The sequence below is a fragment of the Equus asinus genome, chromosome 6, assembly GCF_041296235.1.
Source record: "Equus asinus isolate D_3611 breed Donkey chromosome 6, EquAss-T2T_v2, whole genome shotgun sequence".
Lineage (NCBI taxonomy): Eukaryota > Metazoa > Chordata > Mammalia > Perissodactyla > Equidae > Equus > Equus asinus.
The window spans coordinates 63,217,107-63,238,637 of record NC_091795.1 but is presented as its reverse complement, the minus strand read 5'-3'; the positions used below and the strand labels follow the sequence as shown (position 1 = coordinate 63,238,637).

Here is a 21,531-nt window from a genome sequence, read left to right as displayed (position 1 = left end):
TTTGAGGAAGATTAGCCCTCAGCTAACTACTGCCAGTCCTCCTCTTTTTGCTGAGGAAGCCTGGCTCTGAGCTAACATCCGTGCCCATCTTCCTCTACTTTATATGTGGGATGCCTACCACAGCATGGCTGCCAAGCGGTGCCGTGTCCGCACCCGGGATCCGAACCAGCGAACCCCGGGCCGCCGAGAAGCGGACATGCGAACTTAACCGCTGCGTCACCGGGCCAGCCCCCATATTATTTTCTCTCATTTTGTTAATTGTCTTCACCACTCTGCAGGTACATTTTACTAGAGCTATTTTTAAGATGAGAAACTAAAGTTAAAGTTCACAGCTAAGGAGTGGTAGGCCTAGGATTTCAACTCTGGTCTGAGTCCAAAGTTTGTGCTCATATAAGGCCTCCTCTTGGGTATATTTATCTCCATTTTAGAGATCAGGAAACTGAGGTGCAGAGGTGTTCCTTATAAATTCTAAGAATCCTTGAGGTGGGCAACGAGAAGGCCAAGGCCTTGGGTAGGGGAGGTGAGATAAAGAGCGTATGCAGGAAAGGCAAATCATGCTGTTGCCCTCATGTTGCAGGGCCCACCTCCCACCAGGGACATTTTCTGTGATGAAAGGTGAGCTGTCGGGACCACAAAGGCTAGAATAATTACCAATAGCAGCCAGCTGTGGAAGAGGAAGGTGTCCAGTCTTGTCTGTTCAATAGGACGATGACTCTACCTCCTAAGGATCTGCTTCTCCCCCTCGCCAGCTGCCTCACTGACTCCCTTCCTAGCTGCCAACAGCATGAGATTCCTGCATCTATGAGCCCCCTCAGTGGATCCATCCAGAGAGGCAGCTCTGGATGCAGGGCCAGAGCAAGGGTCTTGGGCGGAAAAAAAGGCAATGGTAACTTCTTCCTTCTTGGCTTTCAACTGGCAGAACAAGAGTCGTTCCAAAATGCCAGAGGAGACTGTGCTTTCGCTTGGGCCTGAGATGCTTTCAATAATGCTATCTGATTAAATTTTCTGGAAAAGAAGAAAGTCACCAGACTCAAGGAGAAAACATTGTATTTTCCTAAGCTAGAGGATGCCGTCATAATCTGAACTTGGCCAGAGAAGAAAGGTCCAAAAAGTGATTTCATTCAGAAGGAAAAAAATGCCTAAAAGGAGAAAGTGACTTTGAAGACTAGGAATCTACCCCTACAAAAAGGAACAGGGTAGAGCCAGGGAGGGGCCCAGGGCCCGCGATGGAGTTGGCACACACAAATGTCTGTATTCAATAAACAGCCTTCCTGTGGCAGGAGAAGCCTACGTGGACAAAATCAACTGCTCCTTATTTTGTTTCGTCAGTTTTATTGGTCATATGTTCAGAATTCATTATATAAATCTTTCAAAATAACTAGATATTACAAGAATAGTTTACAATTCAGCTCTGATTGCACAAATACTTGACACAGGAAACCATCTTTACAAATACATATGTTTTCTTATAAGAATACTTTAATAAAGAAAATAAGTCTCTATACATCTTATAGCAAATTTTATGCAGTTTTCCCATTCAGCCATCATTTCAGGTTTTCTATCACAGCACGTCTGTCATGTCAATAAACTGAATTACAGTCTGCTGCTGCTCCTCAGTTTCAGCCACCATTGAGATTCACACTGTTAAGAGTCTTTACGCTTCTTTTTCTAATCTTTCCTGATCTGAAAGAATTCACGTGTTCAGGCTAGAAGAGGTAATTTCAACAACATTCCTTCTAAATATAACTTGTATCAGGCTAGACACTGCGCTGGGTGAATGGTCTCTCCACCAGCGGGAACAGCCGGTGGTTTTACCCTGCGGGATCAAACAGAGGGATAAAGTCCTTACATTCCTCATAGTGTCTAAACTGCAGACATGGAACTCTAGAAACAAGAGTTAAATACGAACATTAAGAAAGCTAAAACATTTGCTACTGATTGGAGAACACTTCTAAATTCAAGGCTTCTCCTAGGTGGGAGAAGACTTAAAAGAAATAAAGAATAAGGATGTGGCAGTAGTTCTGTAAAATACTGAAAAACTGAAAAAAGGTTAATCACTTAGGTCAGTGGTGTGTCATTTCCAGAAGATAGAGAATCTTATCTGTGGCTAGCTGAACTCAATATTTGACATTCTTCTTATGATGTGGCTTTGAAATAGCCTAATAAATACTCACTTGGCCAAAGCAAGTAGTCATTTAGGCCAAAGGAACGTTACAGAACACTGACCACACTAACCTGAAGAGACAGGACCCACCAGGGGAAACGTTTGGCATTCACTCCAATTCTTCACTGTTACTGAAAAGTGCGTCCACTTGGCAAAGCTTATCTTACTTTTCAGGTAGCATGAATTAAAACCAAGAGCCTAGCAGTATTCCACAGTCAATTTCCTGAGTACTCAGTTCCAATTATCCAACGTTCTTCAAAAGATTCTTTAATCAAGCCCTGGTCCAAAAAGAGATTTAACAGTACTTAGGGACTACAAGTCCCATTTCTCTTGATTTCTCTCTCTCCTACCCCAGTGTAACAAATTGGTATAGGTTTTCACCAAAATACTGAGCAGTAGTTGGAAACAAGTTATTTTGCATTACCGAAAGTGTTCAATCACATTAGAACGGGTCACATTTGCATATAACTAGGAGACAGCCACATAAGGTCTACTGCAGTGATTTTGCAAATTCAGCATAGTCGATGTATCCATCATTGTTCTTGTCATCATCTCTCAAAACACCATCTATTAAGTTAATCAGTTCATCTTCGCTCATTGGTGGTGCCTGTTCACTCCCTTCCTACAAAATATAAATTAGATAATAATGAGTTGCACATTTTCCTGGAAGTGCTTAGCTAATTTCCAACATGTCCATGCTTATACATGTCCAAGAACTCCTTCAATGTAGTATGTGGCTACTTCTAGGAATCCACAAACCATATGTCAGATACAGAGTCAATTGATAATAATCCAGTTTAGAAATTATATTTTCCAGTTAAAAGAAAGAGGCAATCAAAGTAGATCCTTGCTTATTTATTTTAAAAATGACTTTTCATTCTTTTCTAATTATAAGAGTAACATACGTTCATCGTAGAAAGCAAGGCCTGGCTTACACAGAATTCTGAGTTTCATGAATTCCATGACCCACAAACTGATCCTAGAGAAAAGCTCATAGACTAGGCTTTCCCGAGGGTCAGCTCTGGACACAACTTGCCCTGATGAAGCAGAGATGTTCTGCACTGGACATCACCTCAGGGTCAGAACAAGAGGAAGAAGGCACTGCTGACCAGTAGAACCTGCTAGGATCTTTGAGGTGAAGGCATTTCCCTGCTCCCAAAGAAGGTGGAGCACTCAGGCTGTGCTGAGTGCTAAGCCAATGCTGTTCACGTCCTTGGTTGACTCTCTCTGTGCCACGTCCACCCTTTCCTCTCCTAGTGCCACCACCATCCTCGCCTGCCAGGACTGCGGAATCCCAATTCCTCTCCCTGACGCCAGTCTCTCCTCACATCCACCAGACTGCCTCCCGCAGCAAAGGATCTTCCCAAAACACTACACAGTCATGACATTCTTCCACGCAAAGTTGTTAGCGCTCCCCACTGCCTTTCAAGCAAACCCACACCTGCTCTCCTGGCAGCTAATGTGAGTGCACACACCTCACCAACCTTGTCTTTCTTCCTCTCTACAGACTGCAGTGTGGCAGAGCAGGACAGAATTAGATCTGGAGAAGAAGATCTTGATTTCGGTCTCCTTACCTCTAAACTGGGAGTAACAATAATGCCTGCCCCTGCCCATTTGCAGGCTGTTGCAAAGAGCAAATGAGATCTCCAGCCTACTTGCAAGTGCTTGGTAAACTGCTTTGTACGGAGCACTGCACCATATCACATAAATCCTCAATTACTGCCAAGGCTCTCGACCCCTGGAATCAGGTTCCACCGTTCTTCTCAAATAAGACAAGTTCTCCCCTGCTCTGCATTTGGAATGAGCTCTGTCTTTTAGGCACTGTTTCACAAACTCTGGTGTGCAGCAGAAACGCCTGTAGCACTTCTTAAAGCCCCGGAGCTTCTGCCACAGCAGGTCACTCTTTTCGAGAAGGAGCACTGCACAGGAAAAGAGGCAGAACAGTGGCGTGCAGAAAAAGGAGAAGCAGCAACACTGTTGTACAAGGACAGCACAGGTCATCACGACTGGGGACTGAATTACCAAAGGGAGGCCTTTCTGAGATGCTGCCCGTTGAGCCACTGCCTGACCTACCTCCTTATGGACGTGAGTGATGGCTGTGGAGAGTTCTAGGCCGTCAAGCAAATTATTGCCATCATAGTCATGCATTTTGAAATAATGGAGCTGCAGTTCTTGTGGAGACATCTCCGCCTCTGGTTTGTTGATGACACCTTCTAGATGCTCCATGATATGCCTAAAAACCAAGTTAGACTCAGACTACTTGGCAGCGACACCAGGATTATGCCAAAATCTTAAGGACTGAAAAGTTCAAGATCTTAAAATTCATCCATCTCAGAAAAACAAACAGAAACAGTGGCAGACCACACTCAAGGCTGACAGACACAGGCAAGGCCATGAAAGGAGCAGGGAAAAAGTCAAACAGTTCCTCTGTAATGCTGGCAAGATAATGGCTGTTTTTTCCTTATTATTTGAATGTTGTTGTAACATTTTGGAGGGCTATCAATTTAAAAAAACAATTTTAGGGGCCAGCCCTGTGGCCAAGTGGTTAAGTCCACACGCTCCACTCCAGTGGCCCAGGGTTCGGATCCTGAGCGCGGACATGGTACCGCTCATTAGGCCATGTTGAGGCGGTGTCCCACATGCCACAACTAGAAGAACCCACAATTAAAATGTACAACTATGTACTGGGGGGATTTGGGGAGAAAAAAGCAGGGAAAAAAAGCCCCCAATTTTAAAAAGAAATTTAAGGATAACAATAACGTGTGAGGCTAACTGGCCTGGGACAAAAGTTGCAACAAATGATTCAATGTTTGAATGTTTCAATAAAAAAAGAAAAACGTCTTGTCAGAGTCAAGAAACCTTATTAGCTCTATCCTGGATTCTGCCACTACTACTGTGTGTGTGTATATAGTGGGAGTGTGTGAGTGAGTGAGTGAGTGTGTGTGTGTGTGTATTTGCGGTGAAAGAGAGAAATGGACTGAATTCAGGCAAGTCATTTATCCCATCTAGGCCTCAAGATTCCTCATCTGTGATACGATGATGCAAAAAGAATATCTGATTTACAAGTCACAATAAGGACTAAATATCATCCTTGAGAAATGTCAGGGATGGACCCCAGCCCTGGCTGAATACATACTCTTGATCATGCACTGTGTTCTTATCCAAGCGCATGCTGCTGGGATGGGAAGGGCTGGCTCCGGGCTCCTCAGCCCTGACACCTGGGACACAAAAGGCCCAGAGCAGGCCGCACAGGAAGGGGGTTCTGAGCAGCCGCAGAGATCTCATGGTCACTGGTACCTGGGAGGTGGAGAACACAGAAGATGAAGGCGAGAACACCAGAGCTAAGGTTCTTTCAAGACTTGACACAGTGCACTCCTGGGAAACCCACTAAAGAAGCAAGGTTGGGGAAGAGAACACGTCAAACTGGGCCCAAGGCCAGCTCTGTCGCTCGACTGTGGGATGACCTGGGCACTCCAGGTCCCTATCACTCAAGTGGGCACGTTCATGACATTTCCTGAAGCATCTTCAGAATGCCGAGCAACTCAATGAGAGCTGAAAGGGATGTGAGGATTATTCCTGCCTACAAGACGCTTACAGTCTAGCGACAGAAATACTTCCTACTGAAAGCACTTATAAAGACAGCAAGTGAGGTGGAACAAAGAAGGATAAAACCCTTTGAGAGCTCAATGAAAGAAATGTCCTCTTTTCTTCAGAGGGAAAATCAGAGAAAGCTGATGAACATGGGGACTCTTCAGCTAGGCCCGGACGGATGAGCATGCTGTGGACATGCAGGGACTGAAGGACTAAGGGAATGCTTCGAGCAGAGTGGCAGTTGCAGACAAGTGCAAAAGAAATGCCAAGTCGTTTAGTCAGGCTGTGGCCTACAGGGTATAAAGCAGGCAGAATAGTGGACAATAGGCTGCAAAGGTTGACCAGGCCGTATCGATGTGGCTTTGCACACTAGGCCAAGGGGGTTGGAGTTTCATGAGGATACATGGGAGCTACTGAGGATTCGTGAATGGAAGATGAGATCAGAGATTGGTTTCAGAATGGCTAATGTGGCAGCACAGCAGTGGTGTAAGACCAGAGACAGGAATGTGGTTGTTGAGGGAAGGGATGGGGCGGCCAGATTAAGGCGTGCAGCAGTGGACACGGAGAAGATGTTAACTTCTGCCCTGTCCATCTCCCAGGGCTGTGACAGAGGCAAGTAACTTAAAGACTGAAAGAGCATCAGAAAGGAGAATTACACAGACATCTGGATTCCATCAAGTACTCCTGGGGTTTGGCTAGAGCTGGAATTGTGGTCAAGAACAAGAAGACACAGTCAGCTACAGAGCAAGCTCCCTGAGGGCAGGGAAGGCTTTGCTCCCATTAATGTTCCCCAGCAAGGCTCAGGCAGGCCTTCACTAACTTTTGTTAAACTGAATGCCCTGGTCCTTTCGGGGGCTCATAGACTGACTTCAAAAAGGAAGGTGAAGGACAGCCAGGACACCTCCAAACAAACACAGAGAAAAGACCTGACTTACACATTTACTCCAAAAAAGGCAATGCAGATTCTGCAGGATAACAGGGGCCACTGATTTCTAAGGGCCCAACTGTGGCCATAGCCCCAGATCTATAGCAGCAAAGAGAAAGCATAGGTGCCGGTCAGACCGTTGCACATGCTACACACAGAGCTCAGCTATGAAGCTGTCAGCATGTCTACTCTCTCACCCATCCTAAAAGGCTCTTTAGCACTTACATAGTGACGGACAAGAAATAATGTACAACTGAAATTTCACAATGATGTAAACTATTACGAACTCAATAAAAAAAACTTAAAAAGAAAAAAGGCTCTTTAGGGTGGGACTCTGGGAGAATGTCATCCCCACAATGTTTAGGAAAATTTCCCAAACCCATTTTGCCTATTAGCAATATCACTTCCCATGGCCCTCACCCTAAGGGGACAATAGTCACTGGGATGTATAACTTCCAGAGTGCTAGAAAGCAGCACCTAGTCTTACTACTGAAAAGGGACATTGTAATGCAATCTGTCATACTTAGTAATAGGAAAAGATGTTCAATATATATCAAACAAAAAAGAGCAGGCTGTAAAGGTCTGTAAAGAATAATTCACTTTTATAAAAAAAAAGGTATGTATATTTCATACATAGAACAGTGACTAAAAACTATTAACAAAGATTATTTTCTGAATTATGAGGAGTGGTTTTGTTTCTTTGTTAAAGATTGGCCCTGAGCTAACACCTGTTGCCAATCTTTCTTCTCCGTCTCCTCCTTCTTTGTCGTCTTCACGGTCTTCTTCTCCCCAAAGCCCCAATACATAGTTGTATATTCTAGTTGTAGGTCCTTCCGGTTGTGCTGTGTGGGACGCTGCCTCAGCATGGCCTGATGAGCAGTGCCAGGTCCATGCCCAGGATCTGAACCAGTGAAACCCTGGGCCAACGAGCAGAGCGCACAAACTTAACCACTTGACCACAGGGCTGGCCCCTGAGGAGTGGCTTTGATATTTCTTTTTCTCACTTTTCTATTGCTTCTAAAATTTCTACTATAAACATGTTTTTTCTTTACAAACATGTATTTAATGCAATTTATCCCACAATTTTGTTCCAATACTATATGGATAGCATTAAAAAAGGGGTTTCTGTTTAATTCTCATCCCTAGAAAATAATTCGGGAACAGAAATTACACTTCCAATTTCACCAAATAAAAGTGTCCATACCCACAAGGCCACTGCCATTGTACCTGGTACTAGAAAAGAAGGACTCCAGTGACTCTTAGAGTGACTGCCTAGGCCAGGGCAGCAGAGCTGGTTCTGAGCACACACCTTAGAGCCCTGGGACAGGAGGGACCAGAGAGGGAAGCCCTTCAGACTATACACCTTAGCTGTCTCTTTCCCCGGCAAGCCTTCCTCAATTCCAAGTCTGGATTAGGTGTTCTTCCCACATGCTCCTGAGTGCTTCCCTCCGGAAAGGTCCCATCTGTCACTGACCACTGACGACAGCTGTGAACTGACCTTGAACACTGCCTGATTACCTGTAAGTGCCCTGCTGGACTGAACTCTGTGAGGGCAGGGACTGAATCCATATTCCCAGCCTTGGGCACAGCGCCTGGCACAGAGGTTGGTGGCTCTTAGCCTGTATGTGGTCCTTGGGGGCTGGGGGGCTTCCTACTTTCACAGATATGCTGCTAAATTTTGATGTCAACGTAACTGAGCATAAAACTTTTTTTTTTTTTTTGCAGATATCTATCAGAGAGTTGAGTGATCATTGAACCCATGGTACCATTTCCTATAATTACGGGGTGGATGTTTAGTATATCAAATTGGAGTGTGTGTGTGTGTGTGTGTGTGTGTGTGTGTGGAGGGGGTTCTAGTCAAATGACACCAAAAAGCAACCAAGTGATTGGTAATACAGTAACTATGGGTTCAAATTATCCCTTCTTCAAGGGAGGCAGAATAAAGGCCAAGAACCACTGATTTTGAATGTGTCCCACTTGGGTTGGTTGTTGTAGGCTTCTATTAGAAGACAACAAAAGCCAAATCCACAAACAGAAGAGAAACTCTCCCTTCGAGCTCTGCAGTGGGAACAGGGAATCTGACTGTCACCCAGCAAATTCAACTGTCACACTTGAAAAGAAACACAGGAACTGCCCTTCATCCAAAGAACAAGTTGCATCACCCACACCCTAAGCGCTCAGCTCAAGGCCGTGAGCCAAGAGCCCGGCAGATAAGCCTGGAGTCCTGAGCTCACTGGCCTTCGCCGAGAGATTGTAAAGGCCAGGCTGGAGAAGAATCCAGAGAGAGATTTCTGACGGAGACTTCAGAACACAACGCAGGCTTTGAGACATCCTTCACCAGGAGAAGCCTCAGTCCCAGGAGGGGAGCGCTGGACCATTGTCAGTAGTGGGCCTCCCACAGGGCCTTAGACTCCAACAGGGCTCCCCTCACTGCTCCAGCAGCCTCTTCCAGTCCCAGAGCCTTTGCTCCCACTGGTTCCGTCTGTCTGTCCTCCCCCTTCCTTCCAGGCCCAGTTTAAATGTCATCTCAAGATTCTTCTAGCCAAGACCAATTGTTCCCTCCTCTGACCTCACTCTGCGGCCTCTCACACTCATTCGGCCGTAACATATGGTCACATACGGTTCTCCTTTTCTGTTTTTCTCTTTTCCTCCCTCTGTGAGGGCCGGGTACCTATCTTCTCTGTCTCTCCTTTACACTACTGAACTCATCGCAAAACCCTGAGCTGACCTGAGGACAGCATGCCTTCGTGCTGAATCAGGGCAGTGAGTCTCAGCACCTAGGTGTGCTGTTCCTTATCACAGAGGATCTGGCCTAAGCTGGAGAAATAACTTCCCTTTGGAATTCTCCTACCAGTGGTTTAGCCTGGCCCATCCTTCCCTCCCATTGTATTGCTAGTTGGGTCTCTCAGCACGTAACAGTCTGGAGCGAGCCTTCCTTCCCTTCCATAAAGACCACAGCAGCTGTTAACAGCTTTTCTTTCATGCCAGGGGCCCTCAGTTAAGAATTCAAACTCAAAGCAGCCACACTCACCAAATTCAAACATCCTGTACCCAGAGCCAACGGAAAAAGAAAAGCTCTGACCAGTACTGCCCATTTACCACTGCCATGGTCCTGGACTAAAGGCAAGAAAAGAACCAGGTTCCTGTGCCAAAGAAACAGCGACATGGATTGGGGGTGGAGAACTTTCTGAAAAGCAGGCATTTAACAGCCTGATCTACTTGCTCATTTAGGGAGCCCAAGGAGCTGCTGGGCGTTATTTATACACTTAACTAACACACTCTTTACTAGCAGCCTGGTGCTGCACAAGGTTCTGAGGACAGGACTGTGAGACAGACAGGCTCCTCTCACACTGATTACAGCCTGGCAGAAAAGAGAGACCAGGAAACAGACATCCATGGGGTACTGCAGAAGCCAACCCACACCTAGACTATACATGAAGGAGGAGAAAAATTTTTTCAACTAAAGGATAGTACCCCAGGTAGAGAGAACATGTAACAAACACCTAATGTAACAAATGCCAACACACACCTAAGCCTAGAAGAAACTTGGTCCAATCCAGAAACTAAAAAAGGTTCAATATAGCTGAAGACACAGTAGAGTGGAGATGGATAAGCGAGAGCAAAGTAGAAAGAGGACAGGTCATATAGGACCTTGTAAGCCCTGTTCAGTAACTTGGAGGAACAGTGGGAATTCACTGAAAGGCAGAAAGGGAAGGGGGAGGAGGGGTCTGGTGACATGACCAGATTTGTGTTTTAAGACCATCACGCTGGCTTTCCAGTATGTAACAAACTACACAGGATCAAGAAGGATGCAGGGGACCAGTCAGGAGGCTACTGAGGTAGTCCAGGGGAGACATGACGGTGGCCTGACCTAGCTAGAGCAGAGGGACTGGGAACGGAGAAGTGGACGCACTCTAGAGAGATCTGTGAAGGATTCGACATGGGTGGGTAAAGAGGAGCAGGAGGTGAGATGATGCCCAGGTTTCTGGCTTGGGCACTGGGTGGATGGCAGTGCCATGCCCGGACAGGGAATACAAGAGGAAGTCAGCTTCCCCCGCCTTCCCGCTCCCCCTGCACAGCCCGGCCACGTTCGTCCGGCCGGACAGGACCTGTTTGTTGTCTCTCCCCGAGGGTACCAGCAGCCGACGGAGAGTAACGCCCCAGGCACGCAGGCAGGTCCATGGCAGGTCCTCCCAGCGGGTGGGCATCGGCCCCTGCCGGGACCATCTGGCTCCAAAGCGCCCAGCGGCTTCTGCCCCGGGAGGCGGGGAGAGAGGCTCTGGTCCCGGCTGGCTGAGCTTCCCGAGGCTGCGTGGGGGCCGAGACTCCCACCCAGGCCGCTCCTGCCTCCCACTTTGAGCCCGAGGCCCCGAGCTCCCCAGAAGGGCGCCGCGATCCCGCCCCGCTGCGGACCCCCGAGTGCCGCCCCCGGGACCTCCTCCCCAGGGTCGAGTGACTCGCCTCGCTGCTCGCGGGTCCACTCACCCTCGCTGTTTTTGGCTGCCAAGGAGCTTTCTGCAGACGCGAACACCTCCCGCGTGAGCCTCACCAGCCCCCGTCCTCAGAACGCTTTTTCTCGGCCCCGCCCCGCCCCGCCGTACGCACGCGCGCCCCCTTCTGCCCGCCCATTGGCGTCGCGGGGCCCCGCCCCTGCCCGGCGCTCGGCGCTGTCGGCGAGTCGGGAGGTTCCACGTGTAACGGGCTCGGGCCCAGCGGGGGCCGGGCAGACGCAGTTCTTCTGCCTGCCCTCCCGAAGGCGACACTCGACTCCAGCCTGGGTGGGGCCACCTGACCCCCAGGGCCCGGCAGGTTGCTAGGCAACCTCGGAATCCCCCAGGAATGTAGTCCGGCGTGCGACGTGGGATTCCGAAAACGGATGGGGAGGATGCCAACCGTGGCTTCCAGCTCCGCCTCCACCTCCTCCACTTTTATAGGAGCCTCGGTTCCTCCGACTGCAAGGTGTGAGGAAGGTAATAGGAATCCTAACTCCTCTCCTAATGAAACAGCCAAAAGACGGCGGAGCCGGCCTTGGGTCCTGCATTTGCAAGATTGGCCTGCTTCCAGCCTCTGCTTTCTCCATTCTGCAAGCCACGTTATTTGCAATACCTAATCGCTCGTCTAGGAGTCCCACTAAGACTACGTGGGTAGCTCACTGCAAATACCACCTTACCTGTGCAGTTCGTGAAATCAGCTACTATCTCGATTGAAGACAAAGCACTTCAGAATAACCAGACGCATAAATAAGGAAACGAATAGATAAGCCCCGCAATAATTCTGCTCTTACACCGTTCTTCCTATACAAGACGGTAATTCAGTGAATATCTGTTGACCAGATGGGTAAGTGAACGTGGGACTGTCATTTTTTAAATCCTTTCTCCCATTTGTGTCCATAAAAATAGATAATCATTTTCCATATGAGCGAGGGTCCAGAAAAGGAGAGGCAGGGAAAGAAAGAAAGTGGTTAAGTAAGTAGATGATCCTAGAGCCCTCCCTGCAGCCTGCTTTAGCAAATCAGTCCCTTGAAAAGCTGGCCAAGGCAACTGCCATTGGCATTGCCTCATTCCTTCTCCCACCTTCATCTGAGTTGGAAATCTGTCAGCTCTTTCCCAGAGAAAAATCCCAGGATCCCAAAGTCCCTGAAGAAACCTTGTTAATTCAAGACCCCTTCTCCTTTCCTCACTCTGAAGTTTGAATTAGTTTGATCTAGTTCATTCTCCAGCTTTGCATCTGCCATCCATCCATTCTTCCATTTGCTCATCATTAATCAGTAACATTTCTTGAGTATACCTCATATGTACTAGGCACTGTGCTAGGAGTTACTAAAGATACAAATACGAAGAAGACATGGTCTCTTCCTTCAAGAAGCTCAGTCTGATAGAAGGATAAAGTGTTCTCCTTCTATTTAACCAATTCACTTTTTCTGTGGATCTGATCCTGTCATCTCTCTCTTGAATCACCAATTGCTCCCTCTCTTATTAGAGACCATTCCCGTCATCATATAAGCTTGCCCTCTGGTTTCTTCGCCACCACGCTACTGAAACTGCAATCTCCATGCAAATCCAGTGGTACCTTCTGTTTTTACTTGCCCGCTCAGTGCTGTTCATCACAGTCAACCACTTCCGCCTTGAAACACTTTCTTCTTGTTTTCTGACACCATACACTCTTGATCTTCTTCTGACCTCACTGGGTATTCTTTCTTGAGTTCTTTTCACTGACTTTGTGTCTTCTGCTCAACCTATAAATATCAAAGTGCCCAGGGTTCTATCCTGAGTCCCTTTCTCTTCTCTCCCTACTCAGTCTCCTATGATTTCATCTAGTCTTGTGGTTTTAGGTACCATTTATTAGCAGATGACTCCAAAATTTATGTCTCTAATGATGACCTCTGCCTGTAAGTCCTAACTCCTCTAAATAACTGCCTACTTGACATCTCCCCGTGAATGTCCAACTGGCATCTCAAACTTAACTTGGCCCCCCAGAATACTAATTTTACCCCCAAACACATACCTCTCTGTTTTGTCCATTTTAGTCAATGTCACTGCCACGCATTTAGTTGTTGAAGCCAAAATTCTAACAACTGTTCTTATTTCCCCTCTAGCTTTGTCGAGGTAAAATTGACATCCAAGAAACCATCATCTGCTACCTGGACTATGGCGACAGCTTCCTGACCACCCTGCCTGCCTCCATTCTTGGCCCATTCTAGTCCATACGTTTATTTAAGTCATTCATAGGGGAGTGTTCTATGACTTGTAGCTGAAGCCATTCCCTAACAGGCAAATATTTGGCACCAGAAGTAGGACACCAAAAACAGACACTAAAATGTGGAATTGGCTAACTGAAGGTTAAGGTAGCCAGTGGTGGTGACTTTCTATTCCAAATTAGAAAGTTAGTGACCAGCTTGTTAAGCAGTAGTGAAACTGTTGAACTGCTGTCACTTGCTAGGCCTTGGATGCAAACCACATGCCAACCAAGGCTGTATTGTAGGAGAAATCTCAGGAACAATAGAGAACATTAGTGAGTGTTGGATTTTTTTTTTTCCAGTGGCTTTAGCAAAGTCTTTCAAGAGAGTGGCAAATCTAGATTAGACATAACTGGTTTGAAAGCAGAGATTAAAGAAAATAAGGCCTTGGTAAGAGAGAAAGTCCTTACCTGCAGCTGGTAACCTAAATTGGTCAAGTCCCACAACTTGAAGCCTTGCCAAGTTGAAATAAACAATTTTCTTTGTATACCCAAGCTGAAGCCAGTGCAGGTGGAGAAGGGAAAGAGGCAGCTTTATCAGGAGATAAAAGTGAGGCCCAAAGTAGAAAAGATGGACTACAGGTGGCATCTCCACCTGCAGCTGTTGTTTTGAACAGCCTCAACTGCAACTAAGCACACAGAGACAAGCCCCTAGAAGATTTAAACATTCTAATACTTATTTTTGCTTGTTTTGCAAAAAGAAACATGAAGTATACACAAGAAACTAATAAAAGAGAACAGAGGTGATAATAAGACCTCAATTTACACCTTTTTGTATTGCTTTGATTTTTTTTTTTTTTTGGTGAGGAAGATTGGCCCTGAGCTAACATCTGTTGCCAAACTTCCTCTTTTTTTAAAAGATTTTATTTTTCCTTTTTTCTCCCCAAAGCCCCTGGTACGTAGTTGTATATTTTTAGTTGTGGGTCTTTCTAGTTGTGGCATGTGGGATGCTGCCTCAGCATGGCTTGATGAGCAGTGCCATGTCTGTGCCCAGGATCCGAACCAGCGAAACCCTGGGCTGCTGTGCAGAGCACGCGAACTTAACCACGCAGCCACGGGGCTGGCCCCATCTTTTTTTTTCTCCGCAAAGTCCCCCAGTACATAGTTATATATCCTAGTTGTAGGTTCTTCTAGTTCCTCCATATGGGGTGCTGTCTCAGCATGGCTTGATGAGTGGTGCTAGGTCCACACCCAGGATCTGAACCAGCAAACCCTGGGCCACCAAAGCCAAGCTCACGAGCTTAACCACTCAGCCGTGGGGCCGGCCCCTGCTTTGATTTTTTTAAAAACAAAGTAAATATATTACCTCTTTGGGGAAAATAATTTTTAAATCTTTCATTAGAAAACCATTTAAAGACTCCCTGGATATGTTATTTGATTGTGATTACTCACATGTGGAACTGACCAGAAGCCTAACAGATAATTGAGGGAGTCCCGTGTCCCTAAAATCTCAAGCCTGGTCAACACTGGTCTCTTATTGTTTTTTGTTTTTTTTTTAAATTCCCTCAGTATTTGTTTGTCTGAGGAAGTCTTTATTTCTCCACTTTTTTTTTAAGATTGTATTTTTTCCTTTTTCTCCCCAAAACCCCCAGTACATAGTTGTATATTCTTCATTGTGGGTCCTTCTAGTTGTGGCATGTGGGACACTGCCTCAGCATGGTTTGATGAGCAGTGCCATGTCCGCGCCCAGGATTCGAACCAACGAAACACTGGGCTGCCTGCAGCAGAGCGCATGAACTTAACCACTCGGCCACAGGGCCAGCCCCCGGTATCTTATTGTTTAACAAGGGAGCGGCTGCCAGATTCCCCAGCCAAGGACTTAACACTCTGCCACGCAGAGACCCTTGCTGTTTCTGTCCAGCGGGATTGGATGGCATTTGCTGACTGGGGTATACTGTGTTTTTCGTTCTCTGTTTTTCTGAAAGGAAGCTTTTATTGTTTTTTTACATTGTGTATTGAATGTGTTTCCCTCTGGGGTTGTTTTGGTGTTGTTGTTTTTACATTTTATTGATGTATAGTTGTACATGAAAAAAACACTCCTGAGGCTGGTCCGGTGGCGTAGTGGTTAAGTTAGCATGCTCTGCTTCGGCGGCCCAGGGTTTGTGCATTCAGATCCTGGGCACGGACCTACGCACCACTCATCAAGCCATGCTGTGGTGGCATCCCACATGCAAAATAGAGGAAGATTGGCAACAGATGTTAGCTCAGGGCCAATCTTCCTCACCAAAAAACAAAACAAAAAAACCCAAAACCCACACTCCTGTGTTTTCCTTTACTCACACACACAATAATTCTGACAGCAGATATATGGGGTTTTCCCCCACACCAAGCAATTCCCTGTGACACCACCTGGGTGTCCCACAATGCAATTCAATTCTGACACTAACTGGAGTTAGTGCAGACTCCACAGGTTAAGGGTTCAGTCCCATAAAACTGTCACCCACTTCAGATGCCAGTCACAAGTAGTAGGTCCCCAGGTTACCACCCCTGTCCAACTTGGCTAAAAAATTAGAGGTTCCCATGACTCCTTCCTGGGATTCAGTCATTTGCTAGAACAGCTCATAGGACTCCGGGAAACACTTACATTCACCACTTTGTTAAATCATAAAGGATATAGATGAAGAAATATGTAAGGTGAGGTCTGGAAGGGTCCCAAGCACAGGAACTTCTGTCCCTGTGGAGTTGGGGTGTCCCCCTTCCCAACACGTGGATGTGTTCACCAACCCAGCAGCTCCCGGAACCCTGTCCTGTTAGGATTTTTATGGAGGCTTCCTCACTTGGGCATGATTGATCATTAACTCCATTTCCAGCCCCTCTCTGCTTCCTGGAGGATGGGGGATGAGGTGAAACTTCCAAGCTTCTAACCATGGCTTGGTTTCTGGTGACCAGAGCCATCCTGAAGCTATCAAGGAGCCAAGGAGTCACCTCATTAGAACAAAGGACACTCCTGTCACCCAGGAAATTCCAAGGGATTTAGGAACTGTCTGGAACCAGGGTCAAAGACCAAATATTAGAACAAAAGGTGCTCCTAGTGCTCTTATCACTTAGGAAACTACAGGGGTTTTAGGGGCTCTGTGCCAGGAGCTGGAGGCAGAGAACAATATATATATGTATTTTCTATTTCACAACAGTATACACAAAAGTGCACACATAGAAAAGCATGTAGCTCAGTGAATTTTCAGAAATTGAACATACTTTTTTTTTTTTAGAAAGATTAGCCCTGAGGTAACATCTGCCACCAATCCTCCTCTTTTTGCTGAGGAAGACTGGCCCTCAGCTAACATCCATGCCCATCTTCCTCTACTTTGTATGTGGGATGCCTGCCACAGCATGGCTTGCCAAGTGGTGCCATGTCCACACCCAGGATCCAAACCGGGGAACCTGGGGCCACCGAAACAGAACGTGCAAACCTAACTGCTGCGCCACCAGGCTGGCCCCATGAACATACTCTTATAACCAGCACCCAGATCAAGAAACAGAAAATTACCAACACCCTGGGGGTCCCTTGTGCTCCCTTCCATGCACCACCCTCTCCCGGAAAGGTAACGGTTGTCCTCGCTTCGAACACCATAGAGCAGTTTTGCCTGTTTTTGTATTTTCTGTAAGTGGAATCACACACCACATACTCTTTTGTCTATGACTTCTTTTACTCAGCATTATTTTGAGATTCATCCATGGCGTGTAGATTTAGGTGATTCATTCTCCTTTCTATATGCTGTTCCATTCTGCTGTCAATGGACATCTGAGTAGTTTCCAGTTTTAGGCTGTTACAAACAATGCTGCTGGAACGTTGTGGAACATGTCTTTTCTTGCACATCTGCTCACAGCTCTGTCAGGGATTGACCTGGGAGTAGAACTGCTGGCTCGCAGGGAATGCAGATGTGCATCTTTATTAGATATTGCCAAAAGCTTTCCCAGGTGCTGTGTCAGTTTATACTCCAGCAAGAGCATATGAGTGCTCTATTGTTCTCTATTCTCCCCTACACTTGGTACTTTCCCTCTTTTTCATTTTAGCAGAAAATGAACTTGTCCTTTAGCTTAAATCACTGGATGATGAGAAGCCACATCTGGACCTGAAAGAGGGTCCTGCACATGGTACCTGGACTCCAAGCTGTATGTAAGAGCTGGTTGAGACTTTAGGATTATCTCCGTTATGGAGTGAGTACACCCCGTATCAAATGTGTACATAGGAAAGAGGGGTGTGCATGGTTTTTAGGTAACTAAAGAGCTGTACCGGGCCGACTCTGGTGAGTAGACCGGGTGGTAGCCCAGTTTCCATTTTCAACCCCCTCCTCTCTTGTCTATCTACACAATAAAGGCTAAAAAACATCGAACACTCACTTTCCCATCTCTTTTGCAGCTAGATGGCCACGTGACACAGTTCTGGGCAATGAGACATAAAAGGTGCGTGGGAATTCTTTTGCTTTTCTTATAAAAGAGACAAGTGACTGGGGCAGACCTTTCCCCTTGTCCCAGCCCGGAATGGCTGTGTACTGCCTCAGCAGTCATCCTCAACCGTGAAGGAAGTGGAGAATTTCAGAAAGTCTTCCCCAGCACTGTAGAGCTGCTGAACCAGCACCAGCAGCTGCTTGCCTCCAGATGTCCTGTGATGTGGGGAGAACTCCTGTTTGTTTAAGCCACTCTAAGACAGTTGCTTGCTCTCCAAAGCATTCCTAAGTGACACAGAGGTCAAGCAAGATGTAGACTCAAATAGGAACTGAGTTTATAAATGTGAGGTCACTGAGGGCTCAGAGGGCAGTTTATGTGGAGTACTGGGCAGCAGCCAAATTACGGTGGGTGATCACTGGCTGGTAGGTAAGCCCAGGGCCCAGCAAGAATGGGCAAGTCTTTCAAGCACTGGTTGTGAAGGGAAAGGAAAGTAGCTAGAGGGAGAGCGGGACACAGGATCCAGGAAGAGTTATCTTCAAGATGAGGGCCTTGTGTATGTCTAGATGCTTTGGGGGAGGAACAGCAAAGATGAGATTGAAGAGACAGCAGAGTGCACAAAATTGAAAGGATAAGGTTATTGAGGAGGCAGGAGAGAATGGATCCAAAGCCCAGATGGGGGTCAGCCTGAGATTTGGGAGGCACGGCTATTTTCTGAGAGTGCCGTGATTGAGGGAGGGGTGGGGACACTGAGTGGGTCAAAGTTTGAAATCATCATTGTGTAACTGGGAAAGCAAGTTGCCTGGGGGAGACAGGAGACTTTCTGGCCCGAGTTGAAGGCCCAGTTGAAATCGGAGAATGTTCATTTATAATGGTACCGTTCACATAATTATTTGATTATATACAATGGTTAATGTACATTTCTTGAATTTTAATTAAAAATTTTTTTGCGTCTAAGTTACACAAAGACATGGCTAGAAAAAAACAGAAAGTTGTCTAATAAAAAACCAAGTTCCTCTCTCTCAATTACCAAGTCTTGCCTCTCCTACTAGCTGCTGTTTATGACTACACCGGGGTTAAGAAGTGGGGAGGAGTGGAGAGCGTAAGGGGGATGAGGAAGTTCTTACTTGACCAGTAGAAGTTGGCTCTTCCTTCCACCCTCCATCTGACTGCTGTTTAATGCTGATTGACTCCCAGAGGCTTTTGTGTGGCTCCTCTGTTGGAGCCCTTACTGCATGCAGTTCCCTTGCCATGGGCAGCACCTCTCTCAATACCTGGTTTCCCCTAGCACTCCAGCAGACACCCTTTGGAGCAGAATCCCTTTAAAAATGATCCCAAGCTGCTTCAATGGCTCATGACTTGGGTTGCATTTAAGAGGAGTCCAGGGTAGAGTCCCATCTTTCCTTGGGTGTTTTCCAGGAGATGGCAAGCGCCTTGGGGTCCAATAAGGGACCTGAACAATGGAGAAGCCATATTGAGGGTGATGTCTAGGAAGATGGGCCTAAGAGCGTTCTCCAGGGGACCTGCAATCCCCAGCATGGTCCAGTGAAAGAAGGCAAGAACTCCTAAGCCCTCCAAGGGGGCCAGGTGTGAGAGCAAAGCAAACTAGATGAGACCTGGTGATTGGGTTGAGGAGAATGCAAAGTACGTCTACCTGACAATGAGGCCTACAGTGGGACTTGGGACATTAGTATCACAGAAAGTACAGGGGGTGTCCTATCCTAGGTGTACTTGCCTTCAGATTCATTCCTCACTCTTTCTCACTGGGTTCTGCATTGCAAGGGCGCTGACTCCGGTGGGTTGTATTTCCTAGCCTCCCCTTTCAGCTGGCTTCCTGCTGGCTCAGCTAACAGAGGGCACCAGCAAGGGATGAGAGGATGGAAGGAAGAATGAAGCTGCTTCTAGGAGCAAGGGAGACCCAGTGAGTTTTAGGAATTCCAGGTACTCAGATTATTGAAATCCACCTAGATTCCCCTATTCTAATTCCCAAGGGCCCATATGTTCCTAGTCAATGCCACAAATTTCTCATAAGAGACATGATTCATTTGTAAGTTCATCTTATGTTGTAATACAGGTTCCCACAGTATCAGACACTGCATCTGGATGTTAGCTGCTTATATTCAGCCACTCTAAGAGGAAAGGGATCTTTTAGGACACTTTTAGAAGCTCTGACTGTGGTTCAAACCAAGAATTTAAAATTCTGAGTTGACGATGTTTTTAATTTAATTTTTTAAAGCTCTCTTATGCTTAAAGCCATCAGAATTAGCCAGCTAGCCTATCTTACATTCTTTGTGTTCCTCATTTCCATCATAACGACCCGTCACTGTTCATCTGGAGCACGAGTACTTGAGGGTCCGTGAGAACTTCCAGGGGGTGCCCAGGCACAGGTAGCTTTAGAGATTATATTCCAGATCCTCCATTTTCATGCATACTCTTTGCAAAATTGACCTGCCTGACAAGGGTCTGCCTCAGAACATCACGCCACTTGACCCTTTCACAATCATGTTCCCTCCCTGCCTTTAAACAATGAGATCCCATCCAGAATCTCACTAAGGTGCATTGTCTCAGGGTGTAAAAAGCTCAAGATAACCACAGAAGGGGCAACTCAAGATACTGATGTCAGTAAAATCGGCTTTAATCAAGGCACTGGGGTAGAGCTTCGTGTGTCTCCCTCTCTTATTCGTATTTCTGAGAAAGGTGAAACATGGTGCCAGAAGCTTCGAATTTTGGCTTCTGTTGGGATGTTCTGAATTCAGATATACTGTAAACTGGGGCAGTGGAAATGACGACCATTTGTATTTAATGACCTCGCTCCTCATCCCTGGCTGTTATCAAAGAACACATCACTCCCATGAGAAGCCTCATGACTGCTGATTTCTTAAACTTCTAAATATATATACCTTCCCCCAACCAGTTAAATATATTAGCAATCCTTAATATCCCTTTTGTCTTCCTCTCCTCCCCCATCATGTTGTCTTGTTTGGAATTTTTGAAATTATTTCTTCTCCATAAACCTTTTCTTTAGTCCTAGGGTTTTTTTGCTTTTTTTTTTGAGGAAGATTAACCCTGAGCTAACTACTGCCAATCCTCCTCTTTTTGCTGAGGAAGACTGGCCCTGAGCTAACATCCGTGCCCATCGTCCTCTACTTTATACGTGGGATGCTTACCACAGCATGGCTTTTGCCCAAGCAGTGCCATGTCTGCATCCGGGATCCAAACCAGCGAACCCCAGGCCGCTGAAGCAGAATGTGCGAACTTAACCACTGTGCCACTGGGCCCACCCTGGGTTTTTTTCTTTAACAGCAATAAGTTTATCAAAATATTTGATCACCCTGACATCCTGTATCTCTCAAAGCTCCTCCCGGGTTTGTTTTTCTTACTTGAACATTTCCTTTAAAGGTATTTTCATTGTGGATTTTGTGTGGTAAACTTTTGAGGCCTTGTGTGCCTGAGAACAATTTTATTACTCTCTCTCATTGAAATGAAAATTTGGCTGTATATAAAACTTCAGCTTCAGAATTCTTTTCCTTCAGTATCTAAATAAAGAAATAAAGAATTGATCCTAAGAAAAGCTATATGATCCTCTAAAAATATGAGGGGAAAAAAGGTATTTGACAAAATTCAGTACCTGTTCATGATAAAAACTTTCTGCAGACTAGGAATAGAAGGGTAGTCTCTCACCCCGATAAAGGGCATCTATTAAAAACCCACAGATAATGTTCTTGCAGTG

At 46.2% G+C, this 21,531-nt stretch overlaps 1 protein-coding gene and 1 long non-coding RNA gene across 7 annotated transcripts; one reads left to right on the top strand and one right to left on the bottom strand.

Moving 5' to 3' along the window:
- Positions 1-1,312: 1,312 nt before the first annotated feature.
- MCFD2 (multiple coagulation factor deficiency 2, ER cargo receptor complex subunit) lies at positions 1,313-11,298 on the bottom strand. 6 transcript variants are annotated; one of them, XR_006529081.2, is made up of 5 exons: positions 11,166-11,298; positions 5,301-5,461; positions 4,238-4,397; positions 2,589-2,786; positions 1,313-1,816 (listed from the first exon to the last, which is right to left on the bottom strand). XR_006529081.2 is itself a non-coding variant. In XM_014833186.3 (4 exons), exons 2-4 carry the CDS (start codon positions 5,447-5,449, stop codon positions 2,655-2,657), a joined length of 441 nt encoding a protein of 146 aa, XP_014688672.1. In that variant the 5' UTR covers positions 5,450-5,461; positions 11,166-11,298; the 3' UTR covers positions 1,313-2,654. The 6 variants fall into 6 exon arrangements, 3 of the variants coding, with proteins under 3 accessions (XP_014688672.1, XP_014688679.1, XP_070368245.1); XR_011504047.1 differs by having other exon boundaries at positions 11,142-11,256; XR_011504048.1 differs by lacking the exon at positions 5,301-5,461 and having other exon boundaries at positions 11,166-11,263.
- A 9-nt stretch (positions 11,299-11,307) lies between these two features.
- On the top strand, positions 11,308-13,956 carry LOC106826062 (uncharacterized). Its single transcript, XR_001396804.3, has 2 exons — positions 11,308-12,017; positions 13,276-13,956. It is a non-coding gene; the product is annotated as an uncharacterized lncRNA (long non-coding RNA).
- Positions 13,957-21,531: the final 7,575 nt, after the last annotated feature.

Coding starts and splice junctions, on each gene's coding strand:
- MCFD2 (XM_014833186.3), bottom strand. CDS start 5,449: ATGAGATCTCTGCGGCTGCTCAGAACCCCCTTCCTGTGCGGCCTGCTC. Junction 4,398..5,300: donor AACACAGTGCATGATCAAGA/GTATGTATTCAG, acceptor CTTGGTTTTTAG/GCATATCATGGAGCATCTAG. Junction 2,787..4,237: donor TCACTCACGTCCATAAGGAG/GTAGGTCAGGCA, acceptor TATATTTTGTAG/GAAGGGAGTGAACAGGCACC.